The sequence below is a fragment of the Oreochromis niloticus genome, unplaced genomic scaffold, assembly GCF_001858045.2.
Source record: "Oreochromis niloticus isolate F11D_XX unplaced genomic scaffold, O_niloticus_UMD_NMBU tig00007510_pilon, whole genome shotgun sequence".
NCBI lineage: Eukaryota > Metazoa > Chordata > Actinopteri > Cichliformes > Cichlidae > Oreochromis > Oreochromis niloticus.
Window position 1 is genome coordinate 497,043 of NW_020328614.1, and position 23,963 is coordinate 521,005.

Consider the following 23,963-nt stretch of genomic DNA (forward strand, 5'->3'; position numbering starts at 1 on the left):
ATATACATGTTTTCTAAATCAAAATAATGGTAAACTAGCTTGTATGGTGGGTCCCGCAGTTTTTTCATGTATTGCTGCTTACATACAGCCAATTTAGATGTTTTTAAATAAATCTTTTTGTGATATGTTTTAGGAACCAAAGAGCAACCGGCTCAATTTATTAATATGAGAGGAGAAAATGATCACCTCTTCACTGGGGTGAAGAATTCACCACTTTGGCATAGAGATACAAGAATAAATCAATTTACTCATCATATTCATATGAGGATGGTTTTATTAACCCTCATGCTGTGAATTTGACTGATCAGGACAACGGTCCTTTAATGCAATAAATCATTCTCATTTTGTTAGAGTTCTGAGTTTAAAACCACAGCAGCTACTTCCTGTTGTTGATTTCATTTGACATGTAGTCTCACACTACAGACACTACTCACCACAGAGTGCATTGGTTTGGCCAGTAACAGTCTTCATGTTATGAGAAAGTCTTCACTTTGTGGTGAAATGTGCGAGTGTGTAGTGAAAAAAGAGGACAGCTTTGTGGTTGTCTATGTTTCCTTCTCACTCAGTTCTTTGTTTCACAGCAGAGGTGTTCAGAGGTTTGAGGAAAAAACTGTGAAAACCTCCAAACAACTATTACTTAATGTCATTTTAAACAGAACTAAAGATATTTTGCCAGAGTGCTATTGTAATATTATTACAGTACAGTCGGCAGATCACGTTGACATGCAGCACCTGAGTGCAATTGAGCCTGCCAGTTTTGTAAGGACCAGCGCTCACAATCGCACTTTGCCAGATCGTCTGCAAAACCTCGTTAGTCATGCTGCCACAGTAAAGGACTAATTCTTAGTCGTTTTTTGTGTTTTCTAACCCCTGTGCCTTCTTCCTCACAGAAGACCACTGGATATTCTCAAGTCACGGCTTTCCTTTTTCCTTTTCCTTTTATTTGGACTTTCTTGCTTGACAATCGGCTTTTCTCACGCTCACCTGCTTATCCCGACCTGCCCAGCATTCGGACCCACGTTAAGTAAGACTGTGGCCATTTCACTGTGAGCACTTTTGGATTGTTTTCTAAACCTTCCAATAACAATTATTTTTCCCCACTTTCTGCAGTGACCTCCCCTCCCTGGGAGTTCCTTCACTGGATGTTACCCAGTGTCGGGTTCTCCACCCTGTGCGGGACAGCCCCAACACTCCCTCACGGACACCCCCCATAACTCACCATGCTCAATTGTCTCTCGCCTTTTAGCAGTTTCAAAGTTAATATCTGGATGTAAACATCTGTTCACAAGTTTCTAGATTTCTTTTTTTATAAGAGTAAGACTGAACTTTATTTTTCCATGTTTGTTCGCATTCTGTTTAACTTGCTGCTTTTTTGAAGAAGTAGTGCAGACTAATGAAGCAGTGTAGTGACAAAAGTTACAAATAGTTGTTTAAAACAAAAATTACTCAAGGATTCATTATGAATGAGTTTGTTATCTAAATAAATTTGCAGCTAGGTGTTTCTGTCACTGTTTTTTGTTTTTTTGGGGTTTTTTGCATGAAAATATAGGGGTATGAAAATAGGTCTATTGCAGCATAACTAAGGGAGGATTCAGGGTCACCTGGTCCAGCCCTAACTATATGCTTTAGCAAAAAGGAAAGTTTTAAGCCTAATCTTGAAAGTAGAGATATTGTCTGTCTCCCGAATCCAAACTGGAAGCTGGTTCCACAGAAGAGGGGCCTGAAAACTGAAGGCTCTCCCTCCCATTCTACTTTTAAATACTCTAGGAACAACAAGTAGGCCTGCAGTGTAAGAGCGAAGTGCTCTAATAGGGTGATATGGTACTACAAGGTCATTAAGATAAGATGGGGCCTGATTATTTAAGACCTTGTATGTGAGGAGCAGGATTTTGAATTCAATTCTGGATTTAACAGGAAGCCAATGAAGGGAAGCCAAAACAGGGGAAATATGCTCTCTCTTTCTAGTCCCTGTCAGGACTCTTGCTGCAGCATTTTGGATCAGCTGAAGACTTTTCAGCGAGTTTTTAGGACATCCTGATAATAATGAAAGTGAAAATCAAAGTGCTTTACAGAGACATTAAAAACAAAAACAAATAAAAAGCATGATTTAAAATTTATTAAAAAAAACAGTAGATAAAATCAGAGCAGTAGATAAAATCAGTAGTTAAAATTTAAGTTTTGAAATTTAAGCTTAAAAGTGTGGATTTGGTGTTTTATTCAAATGCAGCTGAGAACAGGTGAGTCTTCAAGCTGGATTTAAATAAACTGAGTGTTTCAGCTGATCTGAGGCTTTCTGGGAGTTTGTTCCAGATATAAGGAGCATAAAAGCTGAATGCAGCTTCTCTGTGTCTGGTTCTGACTCTGGGAACTGATAAAAAACCAGATCCAGATGACCTGAGGGATCTGGAAGGTTCATACTGGGTCAGGTCACTGATGTATTTTGGTCCTAAACCATTCAGAGCTTTATAGACCAGCATCAGAACTTTAAAGTCTATCCTCTGACGGACAGGCAGCCAGTGTAAAGTACCTCAGAGCTGGACTGATGTGGTCCACTTTTTTGGTCTTAGTGAGGACTCGAGCAGCAGAGTTCTGAATGAGCTGTAGTTTTCTGACTGATTTTTTAGGTAGACCTGTAAAGATGCTGTTACAGTAATCAAGCCTACTAAAGATGAATGCATGGACTAGTTTTTCCAGGTCCTGTTGAGACATCAGATCTTTTATCCTTGAAATATTCTTGAGGTGATAGTAAGCTGATTTTGTTATTGTCTTAATGTGTTTTTCTAAGTTTAGGTCTGCATCCATCACTACACCCAAATTTCTCGCCTGGTTTGTGGTTTTTAGGTGTATAGATTGAAGTTCTCTGGTGACCTGTAATCGTTTTTCTTTGGCACCAAAGACTATTACTTCAGTTTTGTTTTTGTTTAGCTGGAGAAAATTGTGGCACAACCAGTCATTAATTTCCTCAATGCATTTACCAAGAGCCTGTACAGGGCCTCGGTCTCCTGGTGACATTGTGATATATATTTGTGTGTCATCTGCGCAGCTATGATAGTTTATTTTGTTGTTCTTTATAATCTGTGCCAGTGGGAGCATGTAAATGTTAAACAGAAGGGGTCCCAAGATGGAACCTTGGGGAACTCCACATGTGATACTTGTCTGCTCAGATGTGAAGTTACCTATTGATACAAAGTATTTCCTGTTTTCTAAGTATGTTTTGAACCAGTTTAGTACAGTTCCTGAAAGACCTGCACAGTTCTCCAGTCGTTTGAGTAATATGTTATGGTCAACTGTATCAAATGCTGCACTGAGATCCAGTAAAACTAAGACTGACATTTTTCCACTGTCTGTGTTCAGACATATGTCATTAAACACTTTGGTCAGAGCAGTTTCAGTGCTGTGGTTCTGTCTAAAACCTGACTGGAAGGCATCATAGCAATTATTCTGTGTTAAGAAGTAATTGAGCTGTTGAGAAACTGCTTTTTCAATGATCTTACTTAAAAATGGGAGATTTGAGATTGGCCTGTAGTTATTCATTTGTGTCTTGTCAAGATTGTCCTTTTTCAGTATAGGTGTAATTACAGCAGTTTTTAGTGGTTCTGGAAACACACCTGACATTAAAGAAAAGTTGACGATCTGTAACAGGTCTGACTCCAAAGTCTTTGAGACCTTTTTGAAAAAACTTGTGGGCAGGACATCTAAACAGCAAGAGGAGGAGTTCAGTTGACCTAAGATGTCCTCCAGGTCTTTGCTGTTAATAGGGTGAAACTGTTTGATGGTGTTTAAACAGTTTTTCGGTGGACACAGTACATATCCTGGATCTGCTGTTGATGTACTAATTGCTTGTCTAATCTTTTGAATTTTTTCTGTGAAGAATTTTTGCACTCCTCAGTTGTAAATTATAATTGTGAAGTTTCTCTTTATAGATGTCATAATGAACCTGGAGGTTTGTTTTTCTCCATCTGCGCTCAGCTTTCCTACACTCTCTTTTTTCATTTTTCACCAGTGTGGAGTTTCTCCATGGAGACTTTTTCCAGAGATAACCTTCACCTTAATGGGAGCAATAGTGTCCATTACATTTAACATTTTTAGCATTAAGGCTATTGACGAGCTCATTGACTGAACCTCTGGACAGATCAGGGTTAATGGGAAGACCTGGTTAAAGATCTCACTACTGTGTTCAGTTATACACCGTTTTGTGATCACTGCTGTTGATATATTTGTGTGGGCTGAGATTTTACTTTCAGAGAAAACACAGTAATGATCAGACAGGCCCACATTAGACACAGTAACGTTTGAAATGCTCAGGCCCTTGGAGATCAGTAGAGTGTGTCCTCTATTATGTGTGGCCTCTGTTACATGCTGAGTCAGCCCAAAGTTGCCCAGAGTGTTACTCAGGTCTTTAGTCCCTTTGTCCTGAGGGTTGTCCACATGGTTGTTAACCTCCCCAACAATAATTACACAGTCGAAATCAACACAGATCACAGACAGCAGTTCACTGAGGTCATTAAAAAAGTCTGTGCAGTATTTGGGAGGCCTGTAAACATTAAGAAACATAACTTTGGATGGGGCCTTCAGCTGTAAAGCCACATATTCAAAAGACTGAAAACTTCCAGGAGATAGCTGCTTACATTGAAATGATTCATTAAATAAGACAGCAACCCCTCCTCCTCTCCTGCTCACCCTGGCCTCACTGATAAAACTGTAGTTAGGAGGGGTCGACTCGATGAGAACAGCTCCACTGTTACTTTGGTCCAACCAAGTTTCAGTTAAAAACATAAAATCAAGGCTGTGCTCAGTGATTAAATCATTAATTAAAAATGTTTTCCCAGCTAAAGATCTAACGTTTAATAAAGCCAACTTAAGTGTTTTAGAGGTATTATTTGCCCCCTCGTGTTTGGGAGCAGTCTGTGGCACACAAGGTATGTTTACTATATTTAAAGATCTATTAGAGTGCAGCTCTCTATGTTTTGACCAGGCCACATGTCTCCTTCTGTCACCTAAAAGTACAGAAATTTTAAAACCTTCTAGTAAACAGGGTCCCAGCTTCTCCTGGGAAAAGTCACCACTGTCATAATCCTCGCAGCCTGGACCCTCCACACATCACACATCAGACTGCGAAGACAGAGCATGAAGGTGGTAAGGAGGAACTAAGGGGGGCGAGGCTGCGCAATGTAACTTCGATTGCTCTGTTGAGGGCGGGGCTCGATGGTGAACCTTTGGCTGCTCTGGTGGGGGTTTATGGGGGACAAAAAGGGATTGGGCCGGGGGGTAGATCTGAGCCCAGCATTGACCCGCTCCATCATCTCCTCGGTGAATTTCAGGTGTGGGGAGGAGGGAGAAAGGGAGGGGGAGGAGGGTGATGGCCTGTCAGGGGTTTGGGGGACTGGGGAAGGTCTTGGTCCCTGGTCCTGGTCGTTGGTGTTGTTGAGAGAGTTGGAGGCGAGTAGGGACCCCTCTTCTTGCCTCAGATGTTTCTCCTTTCTGAGGCTCTTCCCGGGTGGGGGCAGATGAAGCTCCTCCTCAAGGTTTCTGCTGGGCTTTGTTTGTTCTTGGAGTACTGTTTGTTCCTCTTTATGAGATAACTCCTCGTTTATCTCAGCCTTGGCACCAAGCACAGATGGATGACGTATGGAATAAAACAAGTTGGAGGTGAACAGTTTCACCCCAGACTTGTTAAAATTAAATCCATTTGCTTTAAACAGATGCCTGTGTTCCCAAAAAATATTAAAGTTGTTGATAAAATGCACTGAGTGGTCAGTACATGCTGATATAAGCCATTTATTCAGTGCAAACAATCTGCTGAATCTCTCGTCTCCTCCTCTGATGGGCGGTACAGGTCCACTGATGAATACAGCTGCATTCAGAGAGTTTACAGTGTTTAATAATCCAGTAAAGTCCTGTTTCAGAACCTCCGATTGTTGTTTGGACACATCGTTTGACCCTGTATGCAGAACAATGTTTGTCATGGTTGGATATTCATCTGCAATTTGAAGAATTCTCTCCTTCAGGTTGTTGACCATATCCTTAGGAAAGCAGAGGACTTTAGTGGTCTTACCGCACATCCTTTGTACATCCTTTACGGCAGAGTCACCCACAATCAGAGTTTCAGGCCTAGCCTTTAGCTTTCCCTGTGGCCTTTTAAGGCCGCATTTTAAGGTCGATTTGGTCACAGCAACGCAACGAAGGCTGTCCCAATTCAAAGGCTGCTCGAAATGCGTCCCTCAAATGCGTCCTTCATTTCCCTGAATTTTAAGGATATGACGATGTAGACTTCGTGGCCCAACATATCCCAGAATGCATAGCGCGGCGGTGGGTGTGGATAATTTTGCCGAAAAAAACGTCGGGAGCGGAGCGGCCGAAGAGTAAACTTTTAAAAGTAAGTATTGAATATTATGTCACTTATTTATGTGCAAATGTTTAATAATGAAGAACATTAAAACATTACTGTTGGCCACATGTCGGCAAAGTTATGTGACATTAGTGATGTTTGTACTAACTTGTTTTTAAAGCCTTTACTTTAAAATATACACCGTTCAATAGTTGACTTTAATCTTACAGAGAATGTGATGATTTTATGGATAATTAAAGTCAGTCATATATCCACAAACACAACAAGCTGAAAGTCAGTGATGCTGCTCGGTTTGCAGTCCTGAATATGACGGCACAAGCAGGATTCACTGCACTGTTCATGTTAGCTATGTTATATTGCTGCCTCTGTTCGGTGGTGTCGAGCCAAACGGACTTTAACGTGTGTTTGAACGAGCTGACGGTTCACTCGTTAAGCTGAAAGAAAGATGCTTTAATCACAGGAGTCACACATGTGTCCACTGGACCATCTGGAACTCTTCTTGTTTAGCACTCGTAATAACACAAACACTAAATCCTCCTTCTCTTGTGCTGTTTTGTAGCAGTGTGTACACCTGAGACTGTCACCTGTCTGTCTGTCCTGCACTCTCTCTCTGTTTCTTTCTCTCTGATTGTGGAATAAAAGTATGAACATGTATTTATAAGTTACACTTGTGTTTGAATCCTGCAGCTTATCACACATTTGATTTCCATGTGTGACGACTGCAAGTGTCCAGAGTGAGGACAGACTGAGGGACCCACTGCTGCACATCATCTGTGAGGCTTTGCACCCCTGATGATCCACCAGGACAAACTCAGCAGTGTGTGAGGAAGAGGAGGAGGAAGAGCCAGCAGCAGCTGACAGATGGAGAGAATAGACAGACTGTTCCCTGTTTGTGAAGGACTGCTAGGAAAGTTTAACATAACTAATTGTCTGTCCTGAATCAGTCTTATTAGGTAATGTTCAATTGTTTATATGCTTTATATATTCTGAGGTAAGTTGATCTATAGTGTTACATCATATTCTATAAGGATGTTATGTGTTTGTGTACTTTCTGCCCAGTTTGACCCATTTAGCAGAAGTCGGCCTGTTTAAGGCTCTGATATCTATCCTGTATGACTTAAAGCAGTTATGACATGGTCTGATTTTCTCACCCAATAAAGGAATATTTCATATATCAGTCTGATCTTCATTCTATCAGAAACAATTTTCACAGCTCGTACATTTTCTTTTTACACATATATGTAAGCATTGAGCCAAATTTAGTAATGCCAACATATTAAACGAACAATATTTGTCTCTTATATATAATACATCTGTATATACACTGTCAGAGATACTTGTCTTTGAGTGAAGATTTAAGGTGATAGGAAATATAATTAACTGCTACTTGAATCTTTACTGAAGCTCAGTATTTGACACAGAGTTCAAACTCACTGCTGTAATAACTTATGATGATTAATATAATAACTATAATATTGACTTTAGTCTCATGAACAACATTAACTAATTGTTATTTACTAGCTAATCTTAAATGACTGTTCAGTACAGATATGAAGCCCAACAATCATGTTTTACAGTCCTGTGGTCTCAGCCTCACATACTTATTAAATCACACAGAGCTCATGTAGAAAGAAACAAACAAATGAACAAAATATGTTCTCCTTCATTTCTGTCAAACAAAGGTGTATGAAACGTTTCCAGCTGTTAGTATCATGGTTGCTAGGCAACCTGGGCAGCGCGACGGAGGCTAGACCGTCCCATTTCACAAGCCTACAAGTCTCACACTTCCGGCCTTAGCGGTCTTTGAGTACGCGGCCTTTGAGGACCGTTGAGGCTGTGTACTTTAAGGCTGCACACCCTGAATTGGGATACAGCCACAGAATACACTGACATAGGACTGGGACTATCAAAGTAAAACAGGAAACCAGAAACAATTCACAAAAAACGCAAACCTGACAATGAGAGAGACGGGAAGAATATGACACAAAACAGAGAAAACAGTGACTTAAACTAAAGGCCATAACACCAAAGTAAAGAGAACAAAACCAAGAATAACCCTTAATATAAAATCAAACCACCACAACTCAAAAACCCAAACAAGTCATATATCTGGAAAAACAAAACAGAAAAAGCTGGGTCAAAATTGACCCAGAACCGTGACAATTGTGTTCCCAGATAAATCTTGAACAGCACATATAGTTGTTTTTTATTTATTTATTTTTAGCTGGTTTGCTAGAAATTGGCCGGATTTATTACAATGTTCATAATTTTGTAAGCGTAGTCTTTGTACTAAGAATTCTGTTTTTTTATTAATTATCTCATTTAATTCTAGTTTTGTTTTGCATAAGGAATTAATTATTGAAGTTAACTCAGAAAGATCAATTGGAGAAAAAGAGTTTAACTTAACATCGATGGTACTAAAAGTAGCTGTAGATAATATTACATCTGTGGGATGATTATTGGTAATTTTTTCTCTAATGATAAAAATTTTATTTGTGAAGAAGTTCATGAAGTCATTACTAGTTAACGTTAAAGGGATTGTTGGCTCAGTAGAGCTCTGACTTTTTGTCAGCCTGGCTACAGTGCTGAAGAGAAACCTGGGGTTGTTCTTATTTTCTTCAATCAGTGATGAATAGTAAGATGTTCTGGCTTTGCGGAGGGCTTTCTTATAAAGCAGCAAACTATTTCTCCAGGCTAAATGATGATCCTCTAAATTTGTGACACGCCATTTCCTCTCCAGCTTACGAGTTATCTGCTTTAGGCTACGTGTTTGAGAATTATACCACGGAGTCAGGGACTTCTGATTTGAGACCTTAGTTTTCAACACTGGAACACCACTTCAGTGGTGGTGTGTATACCCGGATGAGCTATGACATTACAGTCAGTTTTTTTATGTGACAAGCCTTTGTTCTTTTTATGTGAAATGTTAATATGCTGTGGATTTGTCTGCTGAAAGAAAATATTTCATCTCTTATTTTGTTTTGTTTCATGTGTTTAAAAATCCCCACTGTGACAGTTTTAGATGTTTTAGCCTTAAAGTCATTATTATCCATTCTCCTGCCAGTGAGGAGACAAACAGAGGTGGAGAGAGCAGCAACTACATTTTCATCATGTAATTGGATCAAAGTACTTACAGACACATTTCACATAGAGCTGTATATTCACACACATTGTTTTTTGGGGGTTTTTTTATGTTTCCCGGCCAACTTCCACAATTGTATTTCAAGGACTGTTTGGAGACATTCTCTTGCTGTTTGCTTTAGACATCATAGTTTGGTTTTCATGGACTGACTGAAAGGCCATGTGCACATATCCCAGGGTTAAGAAGAAATTATTTGTAACACAACATCAGTTAAGTTGTCACGGTCCTGGGTTTGTTACCCATTGTTTTGTGTTTTTGGTTGAGGTTTTGTTTTGTTTTGTTCTTTGTATTATGGTTTTCTCTTGCACTAGTGGTCCTGGTTTCTGTTCTGTTCTTGTGCCTCACCTCTCCTCCCGTCATGTTTCCATGCCCCAGTGTCTGCGCCTCTGTGTCTGTCTTGTATTTCCTGTTTTACTTTGATAATGGGTGTTTTGTGTCAATGCCCTCAGTTTTGCTCTCTTGCCCGCCTTGTCACATGTGATTAATCCCAGCCGTGTTCCCACCTGTTCCCCATCCTCTCATTGTCCTGCTTGTGTATTTTTAGTGCGTTTCCCTCTTTTCCTTCTCAGATTGTCTGTTTATCGTCCTGCATGTCATCCCAGGTGTTTTTGTGCCGCTGGTTCCTAGTTTCAGATTTTTTGTATTATTAGTTTCTGTGTTGTTTTTCTTTGTATTTCACACTGTTAAGTTTAGCTGTTCCAGTTTATGTCTTTGTTAGTTTATCGTAGACTCCTGTCTTTTGTTTATAGTGTTTTTGTGCAGCCCAAATAAAGGCTTTTTTTTTAAACCTGCACCTATCTCTCTGTTGTCTGTAGTGATGGCCAAATGAAGCTTTCTGAAGCACTGAAGCTTGTTCTGAAAACTGATTCATTGCTCAAAGCTTTTCAGCACAGTCCTCTCTGGTGACATCTGGTGGCCAAAAATATGGAGAGCAGCTTGAATCTACAAATTAAAACGAACTGCTTCATTGTGACTGCCCACTCTACAGAGTGGAGTTCACAATTCTGCCTGATATCGGGTCACCGTTGTGTGAATTGTCATGTTTATTTGTTTAATAAATAAATCTGATTAATAAACTTTCCTTGTTTAAACATGCACCATGCTGTGGTCTTTCTTTGCTTGTGACTTCTTGATGTTGGTAAATACAATACATAAAAAACACATATAATATACACATTATAATGTACAACACATTATGGAGTATGCTTCAGCTGTGAGGTCCTGCCTCCATGTACTTACGCAATTAATCACTGGACAGTTGGACAGGTATGTTTATAAATATGATATTAGGCCAATTTTCTTCTACATATTTTTGGCCTGGGGGTCGAACTGATTGTGAACCGGAAAGGGAAAATGCTTTTGAACGTCTAAAGTAAAACATGATGTATTTAAGGTAACCCTTTTTCATTTTTATTTAAGAAAAGAATTTGTTCCACTGTGCGATGGCTGAGTGTCTTTTCTTGTAGATAATTTCTCCGACCTCAGAGAAAATCCTCTCACATGAACAGAAGACGCTGGAGTGCAGAAACTGTATAGATGCAGGTGTACAGTTTTCCTGGTTCCCACAGACTACCAGATAAAAAGAATAAACACATTGAATTGCTTCACATTTTTCAGAATAACATTTTAAGATTATTTTAAAAATACATATTTTTTTCATTTTGTTAAATTCAAGTCAAACGGAAATGTGTTAAAGTTATTTAATGATATTTATATTATCAAAAGCAGATTTTTGTTTTGTTCAGACATTTAAGGTTTTTCACATTTTCAGATAAATCAAACACACAAAACAAAAGCGAACAACAAGAACACAAAGCTAGCAAACCCACCTGACTGACCAAAGTCAACTCAAAATACTCCCACACGACAGAACCTCCTCTTTCTTTGCTGGCTCTGTATCTTCCAGTAGAATAATCAGTGGTTTGCTATCTGTTACCATGAAAACTCTCCACAAATCCCGGGAATGATTGTCCCCACCAATAATTTGATCTCTTCGAGTAAAGAAAAACAAACCCGATAGAAAGAAAAAAAACGATCTGTCAACGTCTCATTCACCCAGCGGTGCAGAAAGAGTTAGATTACGTTCTCTACTGGAGTCTTACCTCATGTGACAAATATGGCCAATGTGATTGGCTGCGCCTTTCAGGGAGCTCTGTTTACTTTTAGCAGCGGCAAGCCTGCGCTGCAAGGACCTGTAAGGAGGAGAGGAGGACGGCAGCACAAAGGAAGAACCTGGATATAAGAAAGTATTTTTCCAAAGAAACCTGTAAGTCACTTAAAGTCAAGTTCACTCATAAAATGTGTCCGTCATAATAACGTTACAGGCTATGCATTTCAGTGCCCCTCCCGAAAATCTCCCGGAGCCACCATTCTCCCCAATTTCTCCCGATTTTCCACCCGGACAACAAAATTGAAAAACCATATCCCAGATTGGCTCAGCCAATTCCAGTTTCCAAAAATGGCTACTACTACTGCAGCTACTTAGTTTTAATATTACTCTTATTACTCTTTCTGGGTCACAAAATAAACTTTTAACATATTTTCAGGTGAGAATGTAGCTGTGTAAACTTCAAATAACTTAAACATGTTATTGTTTGGCCTTTTTCAGTGTTTTATTTGTTCGTGATGAAATCAGTTTGGCTGAGATTAAAGTTATTAGATTAGATTAGATTAAATAAACCTTTATTAATCCCTTGGGAGGGTTCCTCCGGGGTTTTCACACAGCTGAATAAACGTCAAACACATCACAGGCATCCAGTATCCGTAGTTTCAGGTGCTGCACATCTCGTATCTTCACACCATAGACAATTGCCTTCAGATGACCCCAAAGATAAAAGTCTAAGGGGGTCAGATCGGGAGACCTTGGGGGTCATTCAACTCGCCCACGACGACCAATCCACTTTCCAGGAAACTGTTCATCTAGGAATGCTCGGACCTGGCACCCATAATGTGGTGGTGCACCATCTTGCTGGAAAAACTCGGGGAACCTGCCAGCTTCAGTGCATAAAGAGGGAAACACATCATCATGTAGCAATTTCAAATATCCAGTGGCCTTGAGGTTTCCATTGATGAAGAATGGACCCACTATCGTTGTACCCCATATACCACACCAAACCATCACTTTTGTTGTTCCAACAGTCTTGGAGGGATCCATCCAATGTGGGTTAGTGTCAGACCAATAGCCGTGGTTTTGTTTGTTAACTTCACCATTCACATAAAAGTTTGCCTCATCACTGAACAAAATCTTCTGCGTGAACTGAGGGTCCTGTTCCAATTTTTATTTTGCCCATTCTGCAAATTCTGTGTGCCGATCTGGGTCATCCTCGTTGAGATGCTGCAGTAGCTGGAGTTTGTAAGGGTGCCATTTGTGAGTAGCTAATATCTGCCGAAGGGATGTTCGACTAATGCCACTCTCCAGTGACATGCGGCGAGTGCTACGCTGTGGGCTCTTGCTGAATGAAGCTAGGACAGCCACTGATGTTTCTTCATTAGTGACAGTTTTCTTGCGTCCACATTTTGGCAAATCCAACACTGAACCAGTTTCATGAAACTTAGCAAGCAGTTTGCTAACTGTAGCATGGGAGATGGGTGGTCTCGTAGGGTGTCTTGCATTGAAATCTGCTGCAATGACCCGGTTACTGCGTTCACCAGATATCAACACAATTTCGATCCGCTCCTCACGTGTTAACCTCTTCGACATGTCAATGGCTGTGAACAAAGAGAAACATGTAAATAACTCATGAAAGAACAAAGTTACGTTGAAACCAAGCACACCATTGTTTTTCTTGTGACATTACCAATAAGTTTGATGTGTCACATGGCCCTCTTCCTATTGAAAAAACAAAAGTTGTATCCAAGATGGCCGACTTCTAAATGGCCACCATGGTCACCACCCATCTTGAGGAGTTTGCCCCCTCACATATACTAATGTGCCACAAACAGGACTTTAATATCACCAACCATTCCCATTTTATTACGGTGTATCCATATAAATGGCCCACCCTGTATTTTAGACAGCAAGGAGCAGACGGCAGAGGTGGCGTAATTCTGAAGGCTAGCCCGTCCAATTTCACAGTCGCTCATTTCCGGTCTGCCCAGCTTTCGGAGGACCCGGCCCACTTAGACTGCGAAGGCCAGGTCCTCAGGTGGATGCAGCCTCTGAATTTGGACACCCCCAGCCTGTTTCCGGCTGGACAATAATAACGGTGACATTTAACTTATTTAATCCAATAAGTAAACACTGTAAAATTCAAATATTTTGTATGTATATGTATGTCCCCCCCCCCACAGCCCTTTTGAATGTCTCCCTAATTCTGAGGTCTCAATGTTGGCAAGTATGTGCGAGGCTTTGGCCCACATCAGTCTAAAATCGTATGTAACCATGAATAATGTGTTGCCATGTCCACCAGGAGAGACTGGACAGTATAGATGTAAAACAAATATGCCAGCAGTTTATCTCAGTTAACGAGAGGAGCAGGCATGTGTTTGGCTCCTTCACATGGTGGACATTGAGTTGTTGTGTGGGGCACCAGTAGTCCATGTCTGTTGCTGTAACAGTAGTTCATGTTTAGAATAAAAAATCCCAGCTCACTGACTTGATTGGGGCAATAGTGCCTAAAATGTTGCATAATTTTGCTGAGAGATCTTTTACTTTGTGGTAATCTTAGATGAGTAGTTTTATGGACAAAAACTACCAGGTCATTCAGTGTTCCCTTAGTGCTAATGTGTAAGAGATGTTGGTGTACTATAACTGAAGTAATGTTGTTAAGTCCTTAAAGTCATATTCTTTTATTGTCATGACTGTATTTGAAACTATTTTTATTTTTGTATGATACCTGATTTATATGGAATATGGCTGAAGTAAACTAAAGTCTAAAATACTTAGTCATTTGTTTAATAGTAATTTAACATTATATAATTCACATATAAAACTATGAATTGTGATTTTGAATGGTTTAAAAGGGTGTAGAATAGCATATGTAGGCAAGTATATTTCTCCTTTTTTATCAAGAAGCAAAGACAAAAAGGGGAAAAAGAAGAGACAGGGCAGGGTTCAGTGGTTGAATCATCCGTCCCCACCAATGCCAAAACCAAATCTACGCCCTTGATCCACATTATTCTCTCCACACAGTCTGATTGCACAGACCATGACAGAAGTGTTGTAACTGATGCAAACATTTCTTTCCATTTCAATACTGATCACAAGTTAAAAGAAACAGATATTCAGATTTCACAATATTCGCTAAATGGGAAGTTTCAGCTATTGTTAGAGCGAGTTAAGTTTGCTTTAAATTTTGAATGCACTGTAGATGTGATGATGAGGATGATGTTCTGAAGCTGTTAAGAACATGCTCCAGTCCATAAAAAAAAGCATTCCCCAAGTCTGTGAATGGTATTCAGGGCCATTGATCAATGGTCATGACAATTTGCATATTAATGATCAACGAACTGACCTCACAGCCCATTGTTCATTCAGTGAGCTGGTTTCAGTCAGTCAGTCTTCTATTTTCAATGGGAGAAACATTTCGTCATCATCAGGTGACTTGTTCATTATCAGCTTACTGCAGGTTTCCAACCTTATAAACAGGACATTTGCACAATAACTGAAACCAGCCCACTGAATGAACAATGGACTGGGAGGTCAGAAATGTTTCTCCCACTGAAAATACTTCGTCCAGATGAACACAATCAACCTTTTGGGATATAATTAATTACTTTTTCAAAGTAATTGTCCAACACTGGTGGCAGCAGGTAGAAGGTAAGTGATTTTGTACACATGTGTATAAAAGTTCTGCCTACATTGAGTACATGTTAGCTAAAATAACACAAACACAATATTTACTGTTAAAGATGAAGTAAACTAGCAGTTTGTTTCATGTAGACATCTTGAGTTTAATTTCCACCCGCCTTTCTGTCCTTTCTTGAAACCAGGCTTCTTTTTTAAGAGTCATTCTACCTTCTATCATGTACTACCTGCTGATCAGTTACTTCCAAGATTAAACCCACTGACGTCTTTCTAATTTTTGTGAAATAGACGCGTTCAAAATAATCTTTTATTTTGAAAGTGTCATTTGATGCCCCGATGGTTCAGATTCTCTTCCGGTGTAAACAGAAAAACTACTTCTTACTTGTACGTCAGCGGAGACGGAGGAGCGCGATGTGGCCGCAGGGTTAGTTCAGAGAGATTAAAGGCGATCAGCTGGATTTCCTTCATGATGAAGATGAAGATGTGTGTGCTGTTTGTGATCCTCGCTTTCGGTAAGATTTCTTTCTCACCGCGGACACTCACGGGAGAGGAGCTGGGAGCTAACGAGTCTTAAAAAGTGCTTGGGCATCTATATCGCATAGTACGGTAACAAGGGCGACTTTGTGGTGCATTTGTGTAAACCCAGACATCTATGGAGGTTTCAAAAAGGCGATGTTTTCTTCATTTGCTCTTATTTTGAAAATCAGCCTTCCTACGATGTAGTGGTTAATAAAACGCCACTGCGTCAGTTCCAGCCAGAGACACGAACCTGTCCTGGGTTTGCATCGAGAAAATCATCCTGTGTAGATCAAACATACAGTGCTGCATGCTGTGGTGAGGAAGAAGCTGAGAGTAGCTTCTTCCTTTATTTTTAAGATGTATAAGTCTGTCAGTACTGTTCTTAGAGCAGCGTCCACACTGAGGGATTAGATGCTGTTTTCAAAATAATAACAAACAGTAATAAAGTTATAACAAAGTTAATCCATCTCCTGATGCCACACAGGTAAAATATTTTACTGGAATAAGGATCATATATTTATTAGAAAGCTGAAGTTTACTGACAGTATCTGTACTTGTTGATTCTTTGTGAAATCATTTTTTGGTGTCTGTTTAATGATTTTATGCTAACATGTCATTACCTTAACCTGTTACAAGACAATTTCCAGTTAATCAAATTTGAGAGTGGGACAAACAGTGGTTATGATTATTAGCATTATTATCAATATTTGTGAGTGTTGTCCATTTACTAGAGATACAGTTGGAAGAGAAGCTTTCCTGCTAAACTTACTTACGAACGGTACATAAACGCACCATGAATTCCCCGTTTGCGTCTACACGCGGAGCCGTAAATACTGATGTAAACGCGCAAAGATTTTTAACCCGCCGCTATCGTGACCGCGCTTCTTTTCTCTGATCATATCTGTAAATGTGTCACCAACGCGCGAGGCTCAGAGCAGCTTACATACACACACTGCTCTTTGTGTAACACACACACACACACACACACACACACACAGCTGCTCTTGGTGATTTACGTTATGTCCTGTGGGCGCCATGTTTGGGCGGAACTCGCAGTGTGAGCCACGTCCTGTGTCAGGAAGCTGATGGAGTTGTGCTAGGGCTGAGCGATATGGCCTAAAATCCATATCGCGATATAGTTTGAAGCACGTGCGGTAACGATATATATCGCGATATACGCTTTTCTTCTGTAAAACGTATTTTCCACACTATAAGTCAAACTTAAAATCCTTTAATTTTCTCAAAAATTGAGTGTGTGTTATGTATGAATTCTGGTTGTGCTATCTGACCTCGAACCGATTTTGGCGTGCAGAAATCTGTTAAAAAAATGTTTTGATGGATTGTCAGAGCATACGGCTGCCATAGTGAGGAGCTTTGCGGAATAATCTGGGTCCAAAACTCCGTCATCTTCAGGTCCCAAATCAAACGAATACTGAGAGTTAAAAACGGTCTAAATTCTTTCATCTTTAATAAAATGATCAGCGTTGCTGCTTTAACAGGTGTAACAATTAAGTTTAACATCCAGACATCCATGAAAACAGAATTTATCAAATTTAACAGAGTTAGAAGTTAACAGGAAGTTAGCTCGCTAGTTTCCACCTAAACATGACATAGCATGTTCTGACTGAGAGATCTTTGAAACTAATTAAAAGGTACAGCTCTGCTACCACTTCCAACATAAATGAAGACAGAAAACTAAACTGTGCAGTGGCGTTTGCAGGGTTACTGAAGTTGGGCTACCTGGTATATAATGTTGTGCTAAGTGATTGCTAGCGACACAGCTATGTTAGCATAACATAAACACAGTGAAGCTGGAGGATGAAAGCCAACTTTTTTTGCACTCGATAAAAGTTAACGTGAGGGATTCTGGTGGTTAGGGACAAATGCAATCGCATAGCAGGATGCTATACACGGACCAAACTTCAGTCAGGAGAACAACTGAGATTATTCATCCACAATACGAGGTTAGTTATTAATATACTGCAACAACATGGGAAGAGAGCAGCTGCGAGAGAATTCAACATTAATGAATCAATGGTACAGAAGTGGAGGAAGCGCAGTTTTTGGCTTTCCCCATATTTCAAAAGTGCTTCATCTCTTTGCTATGACAGTCGCCCGGCATAATTTGCAGATGATAATGGTTGTAGCTGCTGCGATGCTTTCGACCAAAACAGGCGCAGCTTGATGACATCACCAACATGCGCTATCGCGATAGAGCGGTATAGTCAAAATCTCTATCGTTGGCCAAATTTATATCGTTTCTATCGTATATCGTATATATCGCCCACCCCTAAGTTGCGCTTCATCAAACATCTGGAGCTGCTGGTGTGTTTGCGAGTGCTGCACATCTGTTTGACCTGCTGACCTCAGCAGCTCCTCCCCTCTGTGCAGTTTACTGTGACAGGAGGAGGGTGGAGCTGCAGCTGATTGCAGGTTGGAAGCTGCTGGTGTCAGAGCTTCTGTTCACAGCCTGCAGAACATCAGCTATGCTCCAGATGTTCCAGCAGACAGAACATCTGCAAGTGTAACAGACCTGTGGGTGCACAGTTTACTAACTGAGTCTACACAGAGACACGAACAGCTTCCTGTCCTGGAGACGTTCCAGATTCCCATCAGTGCACACGGTTTCTCCCTCACACACACACACACACACACACACACACGAAGTCTTTATCAAACATCACGTGTTTATGAGGACACATTCAGCATGTATGATGATGCTGATCAGCACAGACGTGTTCACACACTCAACTGCTCGTCTCTCTCAAGAAGCTCACATTTACTCATTTTTTTAGTGTCATATTTCTCCTCACATCTCCTCCTCTCAGCCCCACACTGAGCTGCAGGTAATTGTTCACCTGCTCACATTGTCAGGTTACCATGGAAACCACACTGATTAAACTTGTGTTTGTGTCCTCAGTGTCCCAGCATGCCTCAGGGGTGGAGGTGTATGAGGGGGAGAAGTCTGTCCTGCTGCCCTGTAAGATTGTTGTTCCTAAGAATCATTCAGTTGTGTGGAAACGTGAAGATCTGACTTCTCAGATCGTTCACGCCATCGTGGAGGGAAAAGATGATCTTATCAACCAAAACAAGCGTTACGAACATCGAACATCAATGAGAGCCGACGCCCTGCAGACTGGAGACCTCAGCCTCACTCTGAGGAACCCCACGTTCACTGACAGTGGAAACTACACCTGTGCCACCCGCATCCATGGAGAGGACAAGGAGAAAACTCAAGCCCAGCTGAAGGTCAAAGGTCAGTGCTGCAAGTTCAGGTCAAAGGTCACACTGAATCATATCACACACATTCAGAAAGATAATGTTCAGTAACATGAAATATTTCACATATGTAAACACGTTCAGTTACACAGAAGAGACTTAGGCAGGTTTGTGTTTCCATGGAAACCTTAATAAGTATATCATTGCTCTAGCTCTCTGTGACATCAGCATCCACCTGTAACACAAGGTGGATGCTGATGAACAGTCTGTGTGACCTCGTTAGTCACAGAGCTTCAGACCCCTCACTCCAGCTGTGGATCTGACCCTGATGAGGTCAAAGGTCAGGTCCAGAGAAGATGGAGTCACAGACAGAGGACGTCTGTGCTGCTTCATGTTCTGTTAGAGTGATGAAGAACCATCAGCAGCCTCACACTGACTCATTATTGATCAGCAGCACAGACGCTGGTCACTGACTGGTTAAACAGGTCTATGTGGTTCAGCAGCGCTCAGCTAGAAGGTCAAATAGAAGAACATGATTAGAGGTCAGAGGTCATACAGGATGATGTTCTGCTTCTTTGTGTTCCTTACAGAACGTCCTGTCTGGCCCAAAGTCCTCCCAGCTGTCCTGGTTCCTGTGCTTCTCCTCGGTGCTGTCATTTTTTTCCTCCTGTATCGTGTGAAAGAAAGAGAGAAGCTCATGACAGGTGAGGCTGTGTGGGACTGACATTCACTCTGCTGTGGACTGCAACTAGTCTGTGACCTTTGACCTCCACACATGAACACACACACCTGTCAGCTCCTGTACGTCCAATCAGCCTGAAAGACATCATCAAACAGTAGCTGATTGGCTGTTAGGTGGTTAGGTGGAGGTAATGTGGTAGCCAGGTCCAACAGCAGCGTTAGTCTGTGGTTCAGATGCATGAGCTACTGTTTCCATGGACACAACCCCTGATGTTTCAAAATAAAAGCACAGCCAGAGTAAAACCAAACCTGCATTATTGTTTCTGTTAAATTATTATAAATTATTTATTTTTATCAGATTACAAACTGAAATCATTTGTCAGTTTATTACTATTATGATATGAAATTAATGACTGATGACATGATGGTGAGCTGAGGTGTTACCATGGTAACAGGCTGTTAATGTGATGGTCACGGGTGGAGAAGTTGATGGAGGCTGAATGAATCTAACAGCTGGTTAACCTGTTACCTGTGCTGTGGTTCAGTCTGTCCCTGTGCTCTGTCCCACAGTGGGTCAGCTGACACCACTGGAGGTGATGGAGGGGGCGCCGTCTGTCCTGCTGCCCTACACACACACATGCTGTCTGGGTGAGGTTCTCAAAGTGGAGTGGATCTTTGTGACGAATGAAAACAAGATGGTGTGTGTGTTTGAGAACGGTCATATCAAACATGACCAACAGCATAAAGATTACAGAGAGCGCGCAGAGATGGAGTCATTCCCACCCAAGGAGAAGAAGACAGACCAGCTGAATCGGTCTGAAGTTGACCTCAGTCTGACCCTGAGGAACCCCGTCTGTGCAGATGGAGGAGTTTACCTCTGCATCATCCACGACAAGGCTGTGAACACCATGAAACTCAAGCTAGTGCCGCTCCTGGTCAGAGGTCAGTGTGAGAGAGTGTGAGCTGACAGCAGCTGCTGATGGCTCACACATATTTATTTAAACAGTTTCTACATGAAGTTTCATACTGACACCATTTACTGTGACAGTACTGACTGCAGGGATCATCTTTAACATGCTTAAACAGTCACAACCATCATCTGCGCACACACAGTGTGACCCCAGAGGCATGCTGGGTAACTGTCATCCAGCAGTGAGAGACACCTCTGACCCACTGATCCACCAACACATGACAACAGGGTGACCTGAGCTTCAGTCTGAGGCTTCATTAGCTTCACTGCTGTGTTTCTCTCCTGCAGAGCCCCTGATGACGACCATTAGAGCTTCACTCGGGAGAGGCAACAGTGCGGCTTCCAAGCCTCTGCCTCCATTTCGTGTGTCTAAAGAGTAAGTCCAAGTTTGGCCCTGCTTTTGACTGAATAACTGATTCAACCTCTGTGAGTAAAGGGGGGGGCTAGTGTAATAAACACAGTTTAAAGAGGTAGAAATGTTGGTTGGATTATAATATAAATAGAGATACGATGTGTAAATAAAATGTAATGTCCATGAGTTTAAAGAGCATAGTTATCCTCCAATCATAGTGTTTGACAGCCTGTGGGTAAAAACTTCTGTTAAGTCTTTTTGTCTTCGTCCTGATGGACCTGTAACGTTTACCAGAGGAGGGGGGTGTCCAGGGAGTGAGGCTCATGCTGGCTTTCTGCTAAGTCCCTAAGTCTGCCAGTATAAATGATGAGCTGCTCAAAACATTTGGTGATTATGGTGTCAAAGCAACTGGACGATAGTCATTCAAGCAGCTGTGTTCTTCTTGGGCACTGGAACGATGGCGGCTGACTTAAAGCAGGACGGTCCTACAGACTGCAGCATGACTGTGCCACACACATCACACCATGGACACACCTTACCGTTGGCTTCCTGTGGATACAGGTGGCCTCTTCATGGTGAACCAGAGCAGGACTTAGGCTTACACTAGCTTCTCTAAACACATATACTATATACATAAACTATGGAGGGACCGAGCCGGTATTACGCATCAGTATTGGTCCAATCCTGACCTAAATTACTGGATCGGATATCGGGGGGGAAAAAAGGTAACACGATCCATTAAATATAGTGACCTTTGCATGTTGGAGCAGTGTGCATCACGTGATAGAGCGGCTGTTGTGTGCGAGACCTGTCGGTGGTCTGGAGTTTGCAGCATCTGGAGCCTCGCTATGTGCTGCCAAACCAGGTGTTGTGCCAAGGTAGGTGTCCAAAACAAACTGTGCCCCCCCTGTGTTGTGAGCATTCACTAGGCATGGAGTCCGAATCCAGTTTGCTCCGCCTCCATTACAGACAGACGTGGCAGTAGTGATGTTTTAGTTTAAAAAGAAAGAGTTTAGACAGTTTGTAACTCTCAGTGATGCCACAGTGTTCCTTTGACTTTGAAACCTGAAGCAGCTAATGGCGTCAGACTTAAAGACCAGATAGGAACTGACTCCCTGCTGCCTCTGCTGGACACCAGAGGACCTGCGGGTGTAGTTTAGACTCAGAGTCCAGAGCTCAGTCTGTGTCTGTCTGTCCACAGAAAGAAGAACGTTGGAGAATCTCATCTACTGAACAGTCAGCCAGTCTGATGTGATGAAGCTGGAGATGATGAAGAGGAGGCTGTCTGTCAGCTCGTTCTTCTCCATGGATGTAAAACAGGAAGCTCAGTGTAAAAGCTGAAGCTGTCTCTCTCATGTATGAACTAAAGATGGAGTGTTGTCCTCTCAGTTTCTTCTTCTGTCTGCCGCAGACTCTGCATTGATCACATGATCCATCCGCTGTCTGCATGTTAGTGGATCAGCATCATGTATGTTCATGCAGCCCCTCTGTGATCTTCACACTGAGCATCATCATCATCCCACTGTCAGAGAGGACCAATCAGAGCTCAGCTCCTGGCTGTGTCTGCAGACTGACCTCAGATCAGCTCAAAGCTGTGTGTAACATGTCCTCAGAGGTCAGCTAGATCAGCTCAGTGTGACGCTCTCAGAGGAACCTTTAACTTCACTCACACATCCACCTGAGCTCACAGGGAGGGTGGAGGTGTTCACCTGTGCCACAGTGTTTTTAAATAAAGCTTCTTTAGACTGTGTGTGTGTGCGTGTCTCCAAACAGGACTGCAAGGTTTGGGCAACCTGCCTGACTCCATCAGGTGGTGTTTTCCCAGCATCCTGGCATCCAGCATCCCTCTGGGAAAAGGTCAAATACATATTATGAAAGATGCAAGTGGAGGGCGCGCGCGCACACACACACACACACACACACACACACACAGTGACCGCTCTACCTGCAATATATGATGAGACTTATTTAAACGAATGTTAGGCAATTATTGCTATTGCGTGCAAAATGAAAGCACTACGTTCTGTTTGTTTCATTTATTTTTTGGTCTTTTATTTTGGAAAATCATTTGGGAAGTTTTAGTCAAACCCAGCTGAGGAGCTAAGTTGGGTAAACCACATGCTGAATTGAGCTTTTTACATGTAATTTTGCCAGTGTGTAGAAGTGCACAGCAGCTCATGTGTAACACTTAGCAGTGTCATTGTTTTTCATTTAAACATAAAAATAAAAACTTTGTTGCTCAGACTCTGAATGTGTATTTTTATGTGAGCAAACATTTACTCTGACTCTGCTGGGGCCATGCCGCACATAGTGAGACGTCACTGCTGACAGAGCGTCTCAGCCCGCCCTCAGAAACTGGACTATCATGAAGTGGCGCTCGTGCACCTTTGCTGCACACTAATAAAGTCCAGTTGTTGGAGGCAACTGAAGAAATGCTATTTGTGTTTTATTGATGGCTGTTTTTAAAAAATTATAAGTTTAACTTATAAATTTGAACATTACTGCCCATTAATGTAATCCCAAACCAAATGTTCAGAATATCCCTTCGCCACACCATCAACGGTCCCTTGAAGTTTGCTACCACAGGCATTGTTAGTTTGTTGCACCTCATCACCTCAGCTTTCTTCACTGCTACAAACTGTTTGGAGCCTCTTCAGGAATACTTGGGAAAGCAGATGGATTCTTGTTAGCCGGGGAGACTGAGCACATGAAGTTGTGCATCAAGTTGTGTTAATGACAGTATACACGATGAACTCATTTTTTAAAAAGCATTATTTTCTGGGATATATATTCAAAGGAAAGAAGGAATTAGAAAGAAACTCCTAGTCTGACACAGGAAATAGGAATCTTTTGAAGGAAGAAGGTTAGAGCTCAGACAGCTGTAAGGCTGCAGAGGCTGAATGGCGATAAAACCAGTGGACATGGAAACACGAGACCTTCACGATAAAACAGGAAATGGAAGAACATGATGCAGGAGTGGAAGAG

The 23,963-nt window shown here is 41.5% G+C and overlaps 1 protein-coding gene across 1 annotated transcript; it reads left to right on the forward strand.

Moving 5' to 3' along the window:
• Positions 1-15,591: 15,591 nt before the first annotated feature.
• Positions 15,592-23,223, forward strand: LOC102079244 (uncharacterized). Its single transcript, XM_013265029.3, has 6 exons — positions 15,592-15,749; positions 18,677-19,012; positions 19,566-19,679; positions 20,227-20,598; positions 20,915-21,002; positions 22,180-23,223. The coding sequence occupies exons 1-6, from the start codon at positions 15,704-15,706 to the stop codon at positions 22,226-22,228; spliced, it is 1,005 nt and encodes a 334-aa protein (XP_013120483.1). The 5' UTR covers positions 15,592-15,703; the 3' UTR covers positions 22,229-23,223.
• The last annotated feature ends 740 nt before the right edge of the window (positions 23,224-23,963 follow it).

Coding starts and splice junctions, on each gene's coding strand:
- LOC102079244 (XM_013265029.3), top strand. CDS start 15,704: ATGATGAAGATGAAGATGTGTGTGCTGTTTGTGATCCTCGCTTTCG. Junction 19,013..19,565: donor AGCCCAGCTGAAGGTCAAAG/GTCAGTGCTGCA, acceptor TGTTCCTTACAG/AACGTCCTGTCTGGCCCAAA. Junction 19,680..20,226: donor AAGAGAGAAGCTCATGACAG/GTGAGGCTGTGT, acceptor TCTGTCCCACAG/TGGGTCAGCTGACACCACTG.